Raw genomic sequence first — 20,912 nt, forward strand, 5'->3', positions numbered from 1 at the left:
TGTTCCACTCCTTAGCAATGGAAACTTTCCCTTTGTGTAAGTTCAAAGTCCAAAACATTCTGTGTTAGTATCAGTTACAAAAGTTCTCTAGTTGTATTTGAGGCAAATGATGAAAATAAGACGAGAACGATGAAACAAAGCCCTGGCCTGGCTTCTCACTAAAACCATAAAGAAGTAGTTTGAAAGACATTGACTCCCATAGACTCAAATGTTTAAATATTTGGTCCTGTGTTTGTGGAAATGTTTGAAGAATTGGGAGGCGTGGCCTTGTTGGAGTAGACATGGCCTTGTTCAAGAAGGTGGATCAGTGGGGTTGGGTTTTGAGATTTCAAAAGCCAATACCAGGCTCTCTCTCTCTCTCTCTCTCTCTCTCTCTCTCTCTCTCTCTCTCTCTCTCTCTCTCTCTCTCTCTCTCCCCCCACCCCCCCTCTCCCTCTCTCCCTTTTCTTCTTGTGGATCAGATGTAAGATATCAGCTACTGCTCCAGGACCATGCCCACCTGCCTGCTGCCATGTTCCCAACAATGACAGTCACGAACTCATCCTCTGAAACTGTAAGCACCATTAAACACTTTCTTCTGTGAGTTGCCTTGGTCATGATGTTTTGACACAGCAATAGAAAACTATAACAAGAAGCAAGACAGAATTGACGGGAACACCAGCCAGATAGATGACTTTGTTGATATCCCAGTCCAGAATGGTAAGACCATTAATGATCTGTGCTGTTTTTGCCTACCGTGTAGATCGGAACCTGAATAAGTGAATTAAATAAATGGCAATTAAGACATACCATTGGTTTTTGTTTCATGACTTTAGATAACTCTATTCTAAGCCTTTTAGAACTTTTAAAGATGAGAAGAAGGTCACAGTAAGGAGCAGTGACATTTGAATTTGTTCAGCGGTTTATGCAATTATCAAGCTGATTATCATCACTTCAGATTTGTTGTGCTCTATGAGAAGCGCTCAAACCGCCTTCGAAGGAACTTTGTCCTCAGAAGTGTACATTAAAATCTACTTCCTCAAAAAGTCATTACCTGAAGGACAAAAATAGCAACATCACTTTCAAACAAGAAGCTGAATACACGTAGAGATTTTAAAACTTTAAGTTAATTTAATTTCTGTTGTTAAAAATGATACTTATGCCAGGCATTAGTGACTTATACCTATAAGCCCAGCATTAGGGAAGCAGAGATAGGCAGATCTCTGAGTTCCAGGCCAGCCTGGTCTACTGAGTGAGTTCCAGGGCTACACAGAGAAACCCTGTCTAAAAAACAAGAAACAAAATTATACGTATACGTACAATAATTCATAATCACAAACCATGGACTTGGCCAAAAACTAGATGAAAAACAAATTTTTGATATGATGCTCATGGATACAATATTCTTATTTTACAGAGAGTGAGACAGATAGACAACTGTGGTCACTGTCAAGTTTGAGAAATCTTTCTTTACACCCTGTCTGCTGGGCTTCTTCTAGAAAGCTCCAAGCCCAAACTATCTCCCCTTCAGCTTAACGGCCACCTGCCAAGCACTCATATTTAAGATAATAGAAGACATTAGGTATATGGAACATCCTAAGAAACCATACAAGGCCACACTTGGGGAAAATATCCAAAATATGCATTCCAGCAATATATGACTGTAGTCAACAGAATTTCATTTGGAACAAACAACAGAGTACAATAAAAAGGAAAGAATTAAGGCATCAAAACCTAACTTCAGAAGCCTATTTTGTGCCCAAGTATACAGGTGCATAGTGATAATCATTGCTCATTCATCCTGAGACCAAATTAGGAAGTTTGTCAGTAGTCTCCCACCCCTAAATCTCTCTTTTCTGATTTACTGCTGTTTTCACAGATCCTTGGAACGTCTTACTACCTCCTACATCAAAGGAAAACAATCCAATAAACATGTTCAGATCAAAATATCTGTCACTTAGTTCTGTTACTTCCTGTAGTAAGGAATGAGCACCAGCCCAGCTAAGCACAATAAAAGCACAGCAAGCCTGATGTGCGCTTCCATAGTCAGGTTCTGATAGCAGTCTTGGGTGGAATCCCACTTGCCTTGACCTTTAGGAAACTGCTTGAGCTTTAATTTCCTTCCACATAAAATATAGATGCTATTGTGTACTTTCTGAGTTGGTTTGAAGATAATGAGATCATTTATGTGAACTACTTATTACTGAGCAAACACTGAATTGCTGTGGGACAATGGTCTGTACCCTGTCACTTGTATTTTAAATAAATGCTGATTGCGAGTAGCCAGGCAGGAAGTATAGGCAGGGAAACCAGGCAGGAAGTAGAGGCAGGGCAACAAGAATTATGGGAAGAGGGAAATTTCAGTCTATAGTTGTCACCCCAGACAGAGAAGAAGCCAGACAAAGAGCAAGCAAGATGTAACTGCCTCGCCGAAAAAAGGTACCAAGCCACGTGGCTAACACAGATAAGAATAATGGGCTAATATAAGTTATAAGAGTTAATAAGAAGCCTGAGCTAATGGGTCAATCAGGTTATGATTAACATAGACCTTTGTGTGTTTATTTGGGACTAAATGGCTGTGGATGGCATGGCTAACATAGAGGGACTGGGTAGGACAGAAAGCTCAGTCAACACTGAATACACAATGCCTGCTGCTGTTTGTATTTATGAGGAGGAGCTCCTGTCCCTGGCAACATCATCCTGTAAATGTGGCGTTTATGCCCCTTGTTCCAGTCTTGAATCTGTGACCAGTTGTAGTCTCAATGTCCCCAAATTTTAAAACCATTTTTTTTTTATTGGGGCAAGGATCTGTTTATATTTTGTTTTCTATTATAGTCCTTGAAGAGTTCCTGAGTCATAGTAATAATAATAACTACCTTCTTAAGAATAATGGCTAACATTTATTGAAGGCTTATTAAGTATCAGGCAAATTTATTACTGTCCTCACTCATCTGATTCTCAGAATTCTGTGTGCACTTTACTGTGTGCACTTTAAAATGAAGAGAAGACAGAGACTGGTGGGATGGGGGTAAGGGGAGATGGGGAGAGAAAAGGTAGAAGGGAAGGAGGGGGGACTTGGGGAAATAGGAGGATCGGGATAAAGGAAGGTTGGATAGGGGAGCACGGAACCACAATTCTTAGTTAAGGGACCCACTTTAGGGTGGGCAAGAGACTTGACCCTAGAGGGGCTCCCAGGTGCCCAAGCTGAGGTCTCCAGTTAGTTCCTTGGGCAGCTGAGGATAGGGAACCTGAAATGACCCTACCCTAGAGCAATACTGACGAATATCTTGCATATCATCCTAGAACTTTCATCTGGCGATGGATGGAGATAGAGACAGAGACCCACACTGGAGCAATGGACTGAGCTCCCAAGGTCCCAATGAGGAGCAGAAGGAGTGAGAACATGAGCAAAGATGTCGGGACCACGAGGGGTGCACCCACCCACTGAGACAGTGGAGCTGATCTACTGGAAGCTCACCAAGGCCAACTGGACTGTTACCAAAAAAGCATGGGATAAAACTGGACTCTCTGAACATGGCGAACAATGAGGGCTGATGAGACGCCAAGGACAATGGCACGCGGTTTTGATCCTACGCAATGTGCTGGCTTGGTGGGAGCCTAGCCAGTCTGGATGTTCACCTTCCTAGATATGGACGGAGGGGGGAGGACCTAGGACTTCCCACAGGGCAGGGAACCCTGACTGCTCTTTGGACTGGAGAGGGAGGGGGAGAGGAGTGGGGGGAAGGGGAGAGGGGTGGGAGGAGGGGGAGAAGAGTGGGAGGAGGGGGAGAAGAGTGGGAGGAGGGGGAGGGAAATGGGAGGCTGGGAGGAGGTGGAAATTTGTTTTTTTTTCTTTTCTTTATTCTCCTGTTATCAATAAAAAAAGATAAAAAAAAGTATATTCAAGATAGTCTTATTGAAGCTTTTAACCAATGTTCTAAGTCTGAGCTTACTAAATACTTATTGAATTAATTACAGATCTGTAGAAGACAACACAAAGGAATATCATATGCACCCTTTTATAATTCTTTTGTCTTTCATGTTTTGTCTATAACTTCCTGGTACAGGAAGAAGAAGGAACAGAAACATCAGTGTTTCATAACTAGCAATATCAAAGTTGCCTGCAAATCTGAGCCAGAGATCATGAAGAAAGAAGGTGGCTGTAGGAATGGTAACTGATTTTGCAGAGTGAAGGCCAATCAAGTATCTTCAGTGGAAAGTATTGATAAGCAGCAAGCAACTATGTTTACTCAGAACACTAGAAAGAATCAGTAGAGGATCTCAGCACTATGCTAGTGGGGTAAGGCTAAGCCTTAGGGAAAAGTCTTCTGGATCTGAGGGAAGAATGCTTAGACATCTCCCTGTCCTGATACCCACGGAGAAGAGAAAGACCTCTGGGAAAAACAAAAAACAGAATGCATTATGCTGATTCACAGCAGCTCCAGAACCAAAACAAAGGAAACAAAGAAACTTGGAATTGAGATGGGGCACAAGACCAGTGATGAAGTTAAAGTATTCTTGAGACTGATAGTGAGAATCTCAGGTTTCTTCACCCAAATTTATGCCCAGATTCTGCAGTCAAGATTACGAAGTCTCTTCTGTGAAGACAGTCACTGTCCCAAGGGTCAAAACGTAACAGATATCAACCAAAAACAAACAAGCAAAATAAAATTGAACAACAGGTGGCTAGCCAACTGCTCTCTGCAGAAGCTCACTAGGCAACACACCTACCTTCAAATTCTTAACCATAAGCAGATGTTTAGATTGTCAGATATCCAAGCAAAGCTTCTAACAGGAAATACAATGATTAAAACAAAGAAACATGAAAAATGAGGAACTAAAGGGCAAAAACAGAAGTGAGTTTCAAAGAAACTATGATATTTTCAAAAAATAAGAGCACCATGCTCATAAATTCAACCAAATGTGGATCTCAAAAAAAACCCAACAAACATTTGCATACACATAAATATGCATGCATATATTTGCATGTATATATACTTGAAAAGAATGCACATATATTTGAAGCTTTTTCTGTTATTCCCCTATAACACTTGTATTAGAAATCCCAAATCATCTAAAGTTGATTCAGAGCATGTGGGAGGATGATCATAGGCTATCTACAAATGCTGTAAAATTTTAAGTAAAGGGCTTGAGAATGCATGCACTTTGATATCTGAAGAGATTCTGAAACCAATGTTCTATAAATACTGAAGGACAAATGTGGTTTGTCCTTGATGAAACAAAACACCAATAAAATAGAAATTAAAACTGCTGTAACTAGGATTTTTTTAAACAATTGGTAGAAGACTAAGAACACAAAGTTGAGAAATTCATAAGATAAATTAAATCAAATATATGAGATATATAAGAGAATAACAAAACTACTAAATCATCAGTCCAGCATATAGAGAAAGCAGATAAAACATACAGATCCTTGAACCTATTCAGCACTGTTCAGAAGAGGCAGACTATGAAAGCAACCCAGATGCATCATCTCCGCAGATGAACAGACAAGGGGAAGGAAGCATATGGGCCACTCATCTGGTAAAGAGAAAATTTTGTCATTTGTCTCAGTATAAACTGAAACACCTTACTTTAGGTAAAACAAGCCAGAAATACAAATACCGTATGTCCTCACTCAATTAAGGAAAATAAGTATATCAACTTGTAGGAGTATAAAACAGTACAGGGGTCTCTAGAGAAAGGAAAGAACAAAAGAGGGGGGAACAAAAATTAAAAAGTCTTATTTGCTTATTGTTGTTTTGTAGTTTTATTTGTTTGTTTCAGACAGGGTCTCATGTATATCAGACTGATCCCAAACTTTCTATGTAACCAAGAATAACTTTAAGCTTGTGATCCTCCTTCCTCTACCTCCTTGAGTGATGGAATTATTGAAATGAAGGACTGGAGGTTAAAACCAGAGCTTTCTGATCACAAGATAAAAATTCTACCAACTGAGCTACATCCTCAGGTCCTCATCACTTATTTAAATAAAACAATGTCAATACTTTTAATATAAAAGAAAATCTAGAGAATCTTACCTAATTGTCTTCTGAGAGATAATTAAGACAAAATTACTGAGAATAATATCAAATAAATGATATAAAGAAATATCCCAGGAAGAATGGTCTTCTAGATAACTAGAGCTACCAAAGGAAAACTGTAAGATGTGTTAAAGACTCATATTATCATATTTCATAGCATCAGAAATAAAAGTTAAATAAAACTGGAAATTTAGCTGGCAGTAAAGTGGTAGTTTAGCAAGTATGAGACCCTAAATTCAACCCCCAGTACCTCGCTACTCCCATAAAAAGAAAGTCAACTTTAAAGGACTGAGGGAAATGATTTTTCACCAAGATTGATACAGTAAAGATAGACTAAAGACTTTCCCAACACACAAAACTTCAAGTATTTACCACATATGCCCTTTTCAGAGGCTAGTAGGAGATGTGCTGGACAAAAATAAATGAGAGAACAAATCAAGAAAAACGGGAGTCGTGAGAGTTATGAAACGTGGTGAATCCAGTACAGAAGAGAGGAAATAGGAATGTGTAAGGTGAAAATGGCAATTTCAGACAAATAGCTGTGTGGCACTCTTAAAAAGCGTAAGCTTAGATGGGACCGGGAAGGCAAAGAGCCTCAAGAAAAACAAAGTTGATAAGGGATTTTACGGGTTTTACCATGTATAAAATTATTTTGAGAGGATTTTGCAGTCTTATCAGAAAGCATGGAATGACTTAGAAATGCAAATGAAAGTAAGTTTATTTTGTGTATAAGGTAAATTTTGCTGGTATTGTTGTAACATACATCCCACATAAACTTTTGATTTCTGCAATATCGTCATTGAATGATACTGAGATGGATACTTTATGTAAAATACTGCTGGGTATAGTAGCCACTAATAGTAGTAAGAGGATCGTGAGTCCACGACCATCTGCCTTAGTTAAATAATAAATTCATGGTGTGCCTGGGATTCATGAGATCCTGTGAGAGAGAGAGAGATACAGAGACAGAAACATACTTGTACTTAACTAAAAACTGTTAAATGTGATATTATCGTCTGTGTATATATATATTATATTTGTATATATGACATTATCATATATATACATGATATTTATAATAATACAAGTGTATACAAGAATAAAGACCCTAAACCACATAATAGTGAATATTTCTGATGAAGGGGAAAGATGGAAACTTAAGGACAGCTTTTTTTTGTTTCTGTAAACATCTCAGCCCTTCTTGACTTTGAAATCTATGTGTATTCATCTCTTTGATAGTTTATTTGCTTTGTTTTAGTCTTTGTATTTTAGCTTTTAAATAAGGTACTTATCATATTACTAATATAAATAAGGCATCATTCATATAATCTATAATTTAATAATGAAAATATTTAAAAAGCCTTTCTTCTACTTTTTTGAAAAGCATGCATGTTATCTACAGTCATCCTGTTATGCAACTTCTTACTCCTACTGGTCTGTAACTAAGTCTTCACCAATGAACTTAGAGCTAGCGTCCAGACCCAAGTTTGCCTAATCCTCATTATAAGTCTCTTCCTGCTATACTAGCTGCCTTCGAAAATACCTTTTAGAGGAGGAAGTTTTTTAAAATGGGGGTTTTGCTCATGAGAGACATAGGCTAACTATCCTGCCTCCTATCATTCTTTACAGACTTTAGTTCTACGGGTTTGGCCTATGCACCTGAAAAGTGAAAGCAGAAATGCATCTAAGGAGGCTCTTTAGAAAAATAAGCTCTGTACGCTTTGTTGTCGCTCTCTATTTCATTGTGGAAAGCAGAGTGCAGGCTGCCTAGCAACCAAGCTAAGGGCATCTTTTTTTTTTGGCGTTAATTATCTTATGTTTTGCACAAGTCCAAAGGAATTGAATCAAATACCTAGAGTGTAAAGTGTAAGGTCTGAATTTTTATACGAAAATATGTGTTCATATATATATATATATATATATGCACACCACACACAGACACACACACAAGCACACACACTTCTTTTTTCAATGAGATGACTAAAGGAGACTATAAATGATCCTGTCTCACTGGTTCCGAAGACACAAAATTTACAACCTGATCATTTGTGTATAATTACAACACAAAATGACTGATCTGAGCAAAATTTAAGGGAGTCCCATCACTCCTGACTACATTGAACAGTTGTTTTCAGGTGTGCGTATTTCCTAAAAGACAGTTTTCTAATAGACATATCAGCAGTGATACAGAACAAACGCAGTACTATCGGTATTTTTGTGAGTCAGATTTCTTAAAAGAAAAACAATCTGAGAAATCTTTGCTATCAAGGCAGGAAATCATATGTCATCCTAAATTTTATCTGAATCGCTTGTTCATAGAGAAAAATCAATAGTGCAAAGAAATAAAAACTGGATCAACAGCATATCATTTGAGGGATGTGAGAATTAGACACAATCTCCCTTCTTCTTTGCTAACTGAATTTCAGTTTTATTCCTACTCTGCTGGCAACTATAGACTATATCACAGCAGCCTCATTCATCTCTCCAGATTATGGAACCAGGCATTGGTAAGAGCCACAGTTGTAACAAAGAAGGTAAAGGTATCGGGGAAAGTCTACATGGATAGCTTCAGAGGAATATTTTCTCGATATTGAACAGAGATACAAGAAAGGAACGTTCCTGTTTTGCATTTCTGAATATCTATACCTGTGTACAATGTCTGGAACTGTGGCAGTCATTTGAGGACCTTAAGGAGAACCAGTTCATGAGTACAAGCCAGCATGGCATGACTTGCAAAGTGGTAACAGTGAAAAACTGGATGGCATTATTGATTTGCTGGCTTGATCACCACTAGAGTTCTCTGTTTCACACTTTGCAAAGTAACAATTATTTAGGATAACACATGTTGAGTTCTCTGTTATTTATAGTGAGATTCAATAGCACTAATATAATATCCTTAAAAAATTCTTGAACTTTGAAATTTATCCACAGGCCATTCTAACCTCTTTTGAAAATGCTTACTGTCTGTGTCTAACTTCCAACCTATAGAAACTACCATATGAGCTGAGAGTTGGTCCACATAACTGGAATTCTAACATTTAGGAAGTAGAAGCAAGAGAATTGCAAGTTCCAGGCTAGCATATGCTATAATGAGAACTTGGCCAGAAAGAAAAGGAGAAGGAGAGAGAGAGAGAGAGAAAGAGAGAGAGAGAGAGAGAGAAGGATCAGGAAAGAAGAATCATGGAGGGAGAAGGTAGGAAGAAAGGAAGGGAGGGAAAGAAAGGGAGGGAGGAGGGAGGAAGAGATAGGGAAGAAGGGAAGAAAGAAGGAGAGTCGAGGTAGGAAGGAAGGAAGAAAAAAAGCAGAGAGAGAAGAAGTGAAAAAGGGGGAGAGGAAGCTTTCATGTGTATTTCTCTAACATAAACAGCTCCTTTGAACCCGGCAGTGGTGGCGCATGCCTTTAATCCCAGCACTCGGGAGGCAGAGGCAGGCGGATCTCTGGGAGTTCGAGGCCAGCCTGGTCTACAAGAGCTAGTTCTGAAACAGGCACCAAAGCTACAGAGAAACCCTGTCTCGAAAAATCAAAAAAAAAAAAAAAACCCAGCTCCTTTGCTTTCCTGTCTTCCTCTTTATTCTACTTTTCCCCCTTCTACTTCTTTTTATTTTTCTAGGCCTTAAGTGACTTTAACTTACATACATGCATATATATATTGTATAGTGTTCCTTGTATGTATGTTCTCCCTGCGAAGACAACCTCTCTTGTTCCCAAGCTTTCCTCGGTGCTTATAGTTAATACCCACTGTCTTGTCTTCCTGGTGAATTGGTTCCAAACTTGGGTCACGCAAAAAAAGACTTCTATTTTATTAGCTCCCCTTGAACAACCTCAGCATATGTAAAGATATGTTTCTGTTTCCTCATTTCTAGTTATCAGAGAGAAGAGAAAGCTGGCAGAATTGGAGAAAATGTTGACAGATATTCATCTGACATGGACTTCTCAGAATACGTAGTAAGGGGGGTGGGGGAAGCCATCCTTTTCCCCACATTTTATGTTCTCAGCCTGGGACAACTTGTGAGTCTGCACTTACTTGGTGTGAATCCAGCTTCTTCGGAATTTCTCCCCTGGTCGCTGCTTCTGTATAGGCATCATAGAAGGTTTTTCCATGGGACTCCACCGTAACAGTCAACACAGCATCATAGGCTTCCCGGAGCTTTTGATTGTTCCTCAGGACCTGGTAGGGGGTGTGCTTGTAAGGTAAACTGTAGAGCAGTGCATCATAGGGTACAAATACGTAAGTGCCATCCGTCATTTGCAGATCATGAGCCGATTCCAGAAAGTGTGTCTGAGTCTCTCCCCCAATCAAGGCGGAATGCATGCACATGATGATTACTGAAACCAGGGGGAAAGAAGTTATGGTAGCAAAACATAGAGGTCGAAACCAAACAAGGGAAATACATAAATGGGTTCTAACCAATCATTTAGAAATGATTTCTTTCCTATGCCCACCGGGTAAACAAGATCCTGAGGTCCTAAGTTAAGGCTGAGTTATGAATGGGAACTCTAAGTTGTGTATAGAGGCAAAAAGGACATTTCTACAGGCTGCAGAGCCTAATCCTAGGTTGCAACAATAGCCTAAGTTGGGGACAGAAAACTAAGAGGCCCTGAGGTTGAAAGGTCTATTGAGTTTATATCCTGATAGCACTAGGTTTTAGCTGCGTACTTCTGGGTAAATGACTTATCCTCACCATGCCTTCAGAAGTCAATATTTCATGAAGAGGGAGTGATAATTTAAGGAGGAAACCCATAAGATGGGTCTAGTATCTACTCTTGAATCTACGAAGGGTAGATTGGGAGAGAGGCCCATAGCCACCATTGCTTATTGCTCATTACTAAGATGCAACCCAGCGTATTTTGACTAATGTCCCCCGCTCTTACCAAAAGCCATTATAAACAATGACTGGCACTAACACACACTCATCGATAAATGCTACTAATATTGTGGATGATATGTTCAATTTTTTTCAATCTAAATTCCCTATAATTGGAATTACTTTGCACTCAATTTAATTCTTCCTAGACTTATGAAGCTATGTTGTTTGGCAAGGCTATGCTAGAATAGACTGGATTAGAGGGGGCCACGGTTGAAGAATGGCGGCTCGATCATGAGACTGAAAGTCTTATATCCAATTTTGTCCTTGGCATGCTAAATGAGCTCAGTTTAAGCCTACTTGTGCTTCAGTGCCCACATCTTTAAAATGCAGATGCCAATGCATTTCACAGGTACATTGAGTAGTTTAATTAGATAATGCCTGGCAAGTATTCTGAGCTCCTTGAAGAAAAGCAAAAGTCCTATCACCACTGGTAAATATTAATTATACATGCTTCTGTGGAACCTTTAATCTCAGGAACTAAGTGTGCTTAACTACATTCAATGAGTGGTCTCTGGCATAACCGTATTGCTTCATGTGTTTTCCAAAGCTTTCTTTTACACTCTCTAAATACTCCTGGAAAGTTTGGCTTTGTAATTAGAGCTGCCACCCCTCAATTATAAGCCACTCAGGAACTTTTAAGGTGGATTTATTTGTTTTTTGAGACAGGGTTTCTCTGATTATCCTGGAACTCTCTCTGTAGACCAGGCTGGCCTCAAGCTCAGAAATCTGCCTGCCTCTGCCTCCTGAGTGCTGTGTGTAAAGGCGTGCGCCACCACTGCTGACTTAAGATGGATATTAAAGATACACACACAAAACCCACCTACAACTCGGCCAAACTTCAGTTTTTAAATGACAATTAGATCCTGGAAAATAAATACTTTAAGAGTGTCTACATGTATTCTAATGCTCAGACCATCCTTTGAGTGCCCCAAGGAGGTCTTTGGAGCGATCTCATGAGCCACACAAAGAATTCAGTTTCAGTTGTGGATAATCACATACTGTGGAATGGGACAATGTGGTACCAGAGAGGTTTGACAAGGCGAGAGTTGGGCTTAGGAAGAGAGATTAAAACTGGCATCACCCTCTCTGTTTGATTACACACATGAATTCATTTGATCCAATCACTCAAGTGGAAGGTCTGTTGCAGGGGTGGGGGGGAGACAGGGTGAGTTAAACTATGGGCTTTAGTTAGTGGCTAGTTCATCGGTATTCGTGGCAAGTTAAGCCAGTGTTGGCATTTCTCTTGCAAAGGCAGTGATAAACTGACTTGATCAAGGTTACCAAACACAGTTCCCTTTAACTCCCTGAAGGGATATTGAAATTACTGCATGGAAAACATTAAATAGAATGAAGTACTTTGTGTTTGTTAAGATTCAAATATCTCAGTGCCTGCAGTGGGAGCCATCACGATGTGCCACCCAGACACACACTTCAGAACCAACACACTCACTCCTCTAGCTGCTGGGAATGTTAGCATGGAATAGCTAATGCTTCACCAGCAATTAACCTCAGCAGAAGAGAGCCACCTCTCACAAGGTCACATGCCTTTAGCCGTGAACTGGAGCTTGCGGGGGTTGACTCACACTGAGCCTATGGTTACATTTTCCCGACCACGGTAAGCCAGTAAACTACATGTTATTAGCTTGAAATTGGCCATAGTGAAGGCAATTTACTCTACAGAAATCAGCAAACTACAAATCAGGGCTCTCTCATTCCTGGGACGATGCTTGCTAAAACAATTATTAGCACATTGTAACCTTTCTTTGAGTCAGCCTACACCTTAATGAACAATCTGCACAGATGTGAAAAGCCCCAGACTCTTTATCTCAATTCTAGTTGTCCCAGCTCCAGAGTACCCCTCGGGGACTGGATGAGGCCTTTGTTGTTAATTCTTTCCACCTAATTCTCTAGCTTCTCTTTCTCATGGGTGTTATACTTGAAAACAATAACCAATAAACTTCATGCACGGAGTCACAGCTAATGCCAACTTCAAGCCACCGCTATACCCTAAACTGGCTTCCATCATGCCACCCATGGTATTTATTGCCTTAATTTGCACATGACAGCTTCTATGAAACTGTGGTCTTCTTAGGGTCAGAGACCATGTCCTAGTATCATTGCACCTGGATACACACACATGCATGCATGCACGCACATGTACTCACCTACACACACACACACACACACACACACAGACACACAATTGTTTAGATGGATGTTTCCATGCTAGCAAATTACTGGGAATAAAAAGTCTGCATTCGTGGGGTTTTTTTATCTTTCATAGAAAAATGCATTTATTTTTTTAAAATTTATTTATTTATTAAGGATTTCTGCCTCCTCCCCGCCACCGCCTCCCATTTTCCTCCCCCTCCCCCAATCAAGTCCCCCTCCCTCATCAGCTTGAAGAGCAATCAGGGTTCCCTGACCTGTGGGAAGTCCAAGGACCGCCCACCTCTATCCAGATCTAGTAAGGTGAGCATCCAAACTGCCTAGGCTCCCCCAAAGCCAGTACGTGCAGTAGGATCAAAAACCCATTGCCATTGTTCTTGAGTTCTCAGTATTCCTCATTGTCCGCTATGTTCAGCTAGTCCGGTTTTATCCCATGCTTTTTCAGACCCAGGCCAGCTGGCCGGGTTTCATGAGGTGTGTGAGACATGGACAGATCTGCATTAATAAGAAAGCAGAACAATTGGCAGTTACACTCTTGGGTAAGTAGACACTAGCAGGCTTATATATAATGCCAAGTGCCAGTATCTTGCCCCTCAATCTGAACCTCTATTTTTTCTCATTGCCGCATATAAATGACATTTTTTTAAAGGATCCAAATTTCCAAAGCTAGAAAGACCATTTAAGAGTATCTAGCCCCATCTTTCTCGCTCATTTTGAGATGAAAAAATGAAAACTTTGAGAGGGAATGATCTCAGGCCTCTATTTGTACAGGGCAAGAACTTGCCATTGAGCACATTCAAGTGGAAAGCATAAACACTGAATCCAAACAGCAGCATCTTAATTTAATAGGTTGAGTGCTTCATGCACAAGGCTTTAATGGATGCATCTGTTCTATGAGATGGTTTTCACTAAATAGCTTTTATTATCTCAAAATTACATTCATTAAAATGGGATTTGACCTCTAAGTTGTTGTCGGGAAAGGATTAGTATACAGAAAACTGAAATCCTAGGCAAGGTTTAGGTCAACAGGTGGTCACCAAGTAATATTAATTTGTAAGTTTCCATCTTGATTGTGGATAGCCAAGCCCTTTTATAGACAAAACAAGAACCAGAAAACACCCCCCCCACACACACACACAAGAGATCATATCTTAGAAGAATGATACGGGCTCTTTCTCTGATATCTGAGTACTCCACTTGAGCTGCCTAGCAACCATGTCTTTAGACTGTGGCTCTCTCACCTTCGGTGTTTGTAGAAAAGAATACCATGAAAGCCTAGAGAAGCCGGTCCCTGGGTTCCTCAACCCTTCTTTCTCTTCCTATATGGAAAGTCTCTACCCACTACTTTCTTAAGAGAGATAATCTGTATTCTTCAAAGGGCAAAACTTGCAGACACTGTTCTGCGTGCCTATGATCCCCAGAACCAGGAAGACGTGGGCAGGATGATCTTGATGAAGTGTTAAAGTGCATGGCCAGCCTAGACTATAATAAGTTCAAGGTTAGCCTAAGATACACCAGAAGGCCTTTTCATAATAATAATAATAATAATAATAATCCAGCAGATCTCTATCTCTCACAGATACACTGACTACAGAATCCTCTGTGGAGAAAACTGGAGTCTGGTTTCACATCTTGGGAGATGGGAATGCTTCCAAAAACTAGTGCTAAAGAAGCTTCTGAGGCCATGCTCATGTTTGTGAATGCTCAACTAACAGAAACCCGCAGTCTACCCTTCACCTGCATTTTAGATGTTTGTGTGCCCTTTTCTTCCCCTGGCATTCCTTTTAGTCTATTTCGGTTGGATGATTTGCTAATATTGAAGGCAGGGCAGACCACTGGAGGACAGACACATAAAGGACATTGACATTGTGGGGGAAGGTCTAGATGTTAAGAGGTTTCCGGCTGGAGAGACATCTTAATGGCTGAAAGCACTGACAGCTCTTCCAAAGGATACAGGTTCAATTCCAGCACCCACATGGTGGCTTACAACCATCCGTAACTCCTGTTCCGGAAGATCGGATAGCATCTGCTGGCTTCTACAGGCACCAGGCATATACATTGTGTACAGTCAGACATGCAGACAAAACACCCAGACACATAAAATAAGTTTAGAGGTTTCCTCTAGAGCTGGGTCTTCAATGCTGTCAGTGGATCTGCTCATAAAAACCAGTGGTCTTCTCACCATTTATATTTATGTACACTTACATTTATCTATAGGAAATTGTATACCAAAAATTCCTAACAGAACTAACAGCATTTACCACAGTACTGTCACTATCACTGCTATTAGTGTTGGAAACAAGGCTTACCCCTGACACACCTGGGGGCACGTAAAAATCATTCATCAGCGGGTCTTAGAATCAAGACAATAACAGGAAAGGAAGGGCTGAATCATACATGATCCAGAGAGCACAGACTCTCCAGTGCTTGTGTTTTAGGAGCATATCCCAAGCAGAAAGGAAGCAGTAAAGCCTTTTCATAGATCAGTTATCAAGGTATAGTCCGTGAGTCAGCAGCGTGAGCATCACTTGCGAACTTACTAGAAATGCATATTCTGGATCACACCCCAGCTTTTCTGAATCAGAAACTTCAGAGAATGAATTTAGCAAAGTGTTTTTAGAAGCTCTTCGGGAAATTCTGCTGCTCACTTGGATTTGAGAGCCACTATGTCAGATAAACCTGAAGACATATATCTCAGCTCTCCCATTCACCAGGCAAGTGTTTAACCTTGCTGTCTCAGAGGTCTTACCCATAAAAATGGAAAATAGTGATGAGTCTTATTTTATAGGGGCATTGAAAGAATTGAATGAGACAGTCCATGTAAAGTCCTTTCAAAATGCCTAGGATATAATAAATTCTCAATAAATATTAGGAATTATCAGCTATTCTTTTATGTGCAAGGATATAATCGATGGAAAGAAGCTGGTCAGACCCTGGCTATAAAAATAGAAGAAACTATATCTAATTTGAGAGAACAAGAGAAGGCTATTTGGGCTGCCACAATAAAGCAATTCTAATATGGAAAGATTTAAAGGAAACCCCAAATGGTGGACAAGCAGGTAAACTCAAATGGAAAGGATTTCAAACTAAGAAGACAGGAGGGGTTGAAACAGTCATTTGAAAAGTCCATTGAGGAGCTAGAGGTAAGGTCTCCTGCTGGCCTTTGTAGGAATGAGAAAAGGAACCCCTTTTGGGTGGATACAATCCCTCAGGTGCTTTGCAGGGCCACTGATGCTCTCCTTTGTGTCAAGGGACAAAAACTTCCAGCAGGGCTCATGGTTGGAGAAGCAGACAGTGGATGGAATTTGGACCCCCATATCCACTCTGCTAGGTTTCCAGGCAGAGGGCAAAACCTACATAATCCCACACATTATTCCTGATGGCAAATCAAGGTCTTTGTCTTTGATTAATACCTCCACTTGACTTTGTTAGAAATAAAGATAACTGGCAAGCATTTCAAGATTGAAACAAAATGAGTTGATAACCTTGAAAAGGCTGAATCCCCCTACTCTGAGGCTTTATTGCTCCTATCAGTTGGTGTTCACAATGCCTACACCTATCTACTTGCTCTTATGAGCCTCACAGATATTGTAAACTTCAAAGAAGAAAAACAATAAAACCTAACTCCTGGAAAATAGTGACAAATGAGATGGTCAGTGTGTCCATACCTTGGAAACTGCAGAGCCCTGCTTACGTGTAAGGTAGAATGACAGGTTTCATTTGTTGTCTCTGTGACCAAACATCTAATAAAGCTTCTGTTGTTTCCCTTTCCAAAAGTCTGGAGCTATATTATTGTTGCTTTACTGTTTAATTGACCATTGCCTTTGTACTGTGTAAACATGATTCAGACTCATTTCTGAGAAAGATACTTCCTCTTAACACCAATGAAGCACCAGTAATATGATCTAATTGGAAACACTAATTTATAAGGAACAGCGGCACATGGACAAGAGTCTGCTCTTCTTTTCCCTCCATTCCTATTACCACCATTAGTCCCACCACCCCACGTTCACTGTCACACAGGAGTGTCATGACTGTTACTATGAATCAACCTTCCAACTCTTACCAGATCTGGTCAAAAGAAGAGGTCCCTTCCCACTGTATTCTGTGTTACAAACGGTTCTTCTATGAAAAACTAAGTACTATTGAGTCACTTTAGGATCCTGTGGAGAACTTCCATCTTGGGTTACAATGTTTGGAGCTCTTGGTTTCACAACCTAACCAGACCTATTTTCGTTAACACTCACTCCTCTTCTGAACTACTGCCATACCTCACCTACTGGCTGGCACAGACTAAAATCCGAATACTTAATTGCACCAGCTGTGGGAACTACACACTCCTTTGCTCATTCTACACAGAGATATGTGTAATCAAACCTGGTCTACAGCCCAATTTATAATTCAGTTTCTGTGACTCAGGTGAGTGAGGTCCTGGGACACCTCATCTGAGTTTGCTTATATTTGTCAGAAACACCAAAAAATAATCCCGGAGCATAGAGATTTACCGCCTCTTCTACCTGCTACTGCTATCCTTGTTAAATAGGCTCCTTAAACAGTCTCTGTTTGGCTTCCCCTCATTCTCAAAATTTCTATCCCTTTAGTGGGCTGATTCATGTAGTCATCAAACAGATGTTGGACTAAACAAAGATCAAGGCAAAGAAGACTGGTCAATGCAAATGAGGAACATTTATTTGTATTCTAATTAACTTAAAAGCAGTGACTCTGAACTCCTGTTGAGCCAAAAAATAGAAGTACCCAGGAAACAATTTAAAGGACCTTTGCTAGGGGTCCACCACAGGCCAATTCAATCCAAGACTCTGAACATAGCTTCAGTCATTTTGAAAAGATGCCCAAGTAATACTAGTGGTCAGCTAATGCAAGAACCCTTGAAAAGAAAAAAAGATAGGCTTCCAATGGCAGGACAGTACAAAGCATGCTTACTACCTCAAAAATTGGTGATGATGAACATTCAATACTAAGTCCTCTCAGTCTGATGACAAAAAAGCCCAGGGGTCTAGATTTATTTAACATTTCATGATCGGAATCAAAATATCAGTATAGTATTTAGAGTGAGTAGAATATGACATATTCAGGGAATATAAACTCATAAGAGACATAGGGCTTCATGAAGCTCTGCAACATATAATGTTTGGACACTATATATGTTGTTTTATTTCTAGCATGGCTACTCTCTGAAAATAATATTCTATCTTTAAAAATATGTTTGTGCTCAGCAAGTATTACATTCTTTTATGAAGCAATCAGAGCCATGTTGACTGCCTACTGATGTGGGAGCCTATGGTAGGGAAGAAAAGAACTAGGCAGAGAAAGCTAGATTGTATGCTGGGAGAAAGAAGAGCAGAGTCAGAGAGATGCCAGGAAGCTGCCACCAGAGACATATGCTGAGAACTTTACCCGGTAAGTCACAGCCACGTGGCGATATACAGATTAATAGAAATGGGTTAAATTAATATGAGTTAGCCAATAAGAAGCTAGACCTAATGAGCCATGCAGAAATTTAATTAATACAGTTTCTGTGTGATTATTTTTGGTCTAAGCTAGCCTGGTGGCAGGAAACCAACAAGTGACCTTTCTCCAACAGCCTATCCCTGAAGATTTTTATAGACTGGAGCTTACAGACCCCAGGAATAAAATACTGTAGATCCTGGGACTAAAACCTCAGGCCTTCTTCCAGCAATGATCATAATTAAGGCCCAATAGTTGAGAGACTTGAATTTTAAAATGGATTCTGGTTAAAAGCCAGGCCTAAAACAGACTATTCTCTAGCAAGTCCATTGTTATGTTAAGAAAAGGAATGGGGTCAGCACTAACTCTGGAAGCAATCAGTTAAGAAGTGGTTTCTGAGCTCCAGGTCCTGAAGTGATGAAATGGCTCCAGTTTGACAATAAGCGCTGTTCCCATATATCACTGCCACTTCCAGAGTAGGTAAAGAAGAGATTTATTTTTAAAAACCAAATAAAAAGGATAGAAAAGAAAATGTCAAAACGAAGGGTCAAAAACGTAAGAAAAAAACAAAGATCTGATTCTAGAGAACGAGGAGTGTTCCCTCCCCAGATCAACTCAAATCCTGGGTGCCATTGCAGCTTCGGTGAGTCAAATCCTCTGTTGCACATTTTGCCCCTTTCCTGGGCAAGAATCCTCTCTGAGCACAGAGCTTCCCTTGCAATGAGAGACATATTAATAGAAAGCATGCTGTTCCATGTTTCGTTCATCACCTAAGTGCCTTCCATCGCAACGAGCTGCATGCTGCAGGGAGAAGAAGGCCACTTTAGGAGGAAGGGGAGAGATGGACTTTAGCACTCTAGAGAAGATGGGTTCTGAGTGAGATGTGATGACGCACGGACTGGGCAACTATGAAGAAACGACTCGGACAAGGGGCCAAAAAAAAAAAAAAAGACAGGCATTTTAAAAATGAAATCCCAAGAGCACATTGCCGTGGTTAGTCTGGAACTGCTATGGTTCTCAGGACAAGTTGTCTGGCTACCGTACTCTTGATGTCCTTCTTCTACACCAGGGACGGAGCTCAGGTGCTGGTACACAAGAGCGTTAAAATCCCTAGAAAGTACGATTGACTCCACTGAAGCCACATTCTTGGGGTCTGAGTATCCATGAAAGAGGGCATGCACATAAAGAACTAGGGAGCAATGTGCCAGCCTAGGGTATGAAGGCAGAAAACCTTTTAGAGACCGTCATGCTTAAACCACATTTAAACCTCGGGCGGGGTGCAAGCACTCACTGCGAATTCTGTCTGCCTGACGAATCTGCCGCAGAGCTTTCTGAACGCTTTGGCTGTCTTGTCCTGTGCTCAGGATGACCCCTACAGGTAGACCGTGGCTCTGAAGAGCAGTTGAGACTCGACTGGCTGTGTGCACCCAAATGTCTTCATCTGAGGAAACGACCCCAGCGTGAGCCCACTGGAAATACTTCATGACAGTTACAAGCACCCGGATAGGAGAAGGGAGTGTCCGAGAGAAGGTCGGGTAGCTCTGTTTGTTATCTAATTCATGATTCACACAAGCCCAAGAGAAAATCCCTTTGTCCCAGCTGTTTCCCAGGAGTGAGGCTGCTTCACAGTAGCCAGGGTTGGCAGGGCCAACAAATCCTGAGGCCATCTGCTGGTGGGAAATGAAACTGGAGAGGGCGTTGGAAGTCCTGCAGTCTTCATTAAGAATCACATATTCGAAGGAGTAACTCCTGTCAAATTCCACATCCCGGCTGATTCGTTCGATTGCTAAACCAGCAGCAACCTCAGGCAGGGCCTTTGAGAAGAATGGATCACACGTCCAGGGGCCTATGACCCCTATCTTGTAGGGGAGTGCTCGCGTCCACCGCAGGAGAGACACTAGGGCCAGGAGGCACACATATTGCCAGAACTTGGAGGATGTAAGGCCATGGTGTCCCGACAGTCTACTGGAAATGGCAAACCAGGACAGAAGGCGAGAAAAAGGCCAGGGTCCGAAGAACATAGCCTTGCTGCCTTTCAGCAAGCTAATGATGAGATACTGGAGGGTTACTCTGCCCTCTGGAGATAGACAGTGGTGTTTCCGAGTGCCTGTCAACCAGAGTAAAATTTTGTTACATGAGTCTGAAGCCTCTGGGGAAAATCACTTATGAAACAATGAAGTCTCCCAAGAGTCCAACCTCTTTTGATGAACTCTACCTTCAAGAAGCAATTGAAGTGTTCCCCCACTTCGTGCTACCTTAGTTAACCCTTCCAGGTTGAGTTCAGTGCGCTCATATCCATAACTGTGAGAGAAGAGATTCCTTTCGCACAAAGCTGGCTGTGATACACATACAGGACTGACTGATGCCTCTGTGCTTACAGAATGT

General features: G+C 40.8%; 1 protein-coding gene across 1 annotated transcript in view; it reads right to left on the bottom strand.

Annotated features, from left to right (window-relative positions):
- Gucy2f (guanylate cyclase 2F, retinal) overlaps positions 1-20,548 on the bottom strand; it is a 79,695-nt gene extending 59,147 nt beyond the window's left edge. Inside the window, exons 1-2 of the mRNA XM_075957550.1 lie at positions 19,819-20,548; positions 10,049-10,350 (exon numbers count right to left, since the gene is read on the bottom strand). Coding sequence (XP_075813665.1) covers positions 10,049-10,350; positions 19,819-20,548 — 1,032 coding nt within the window. The remainder of the gene's footprint in view (positions 1-10,048; positions 10,351-19,818) is intronic.
- Between the last annotated feature and the right edge of the window lie 364 nt (positions 20,549-20,912).

Source organism: Microtus pennsylvanicus, chromosome X, assembly GCF_037038515.1.
Source record: "Microtus pennsylvanicus isolate mMicPen1 chromosome X, mMicPen1.hap1, whole genome shotgun sequence".
Classification (NCBI taxonomy): Eukaryota; Metazoa; Chordata; class Mammalia; order Rodentia; family Cricetidae; genus Microtus; species Microtus pennsylvanicus.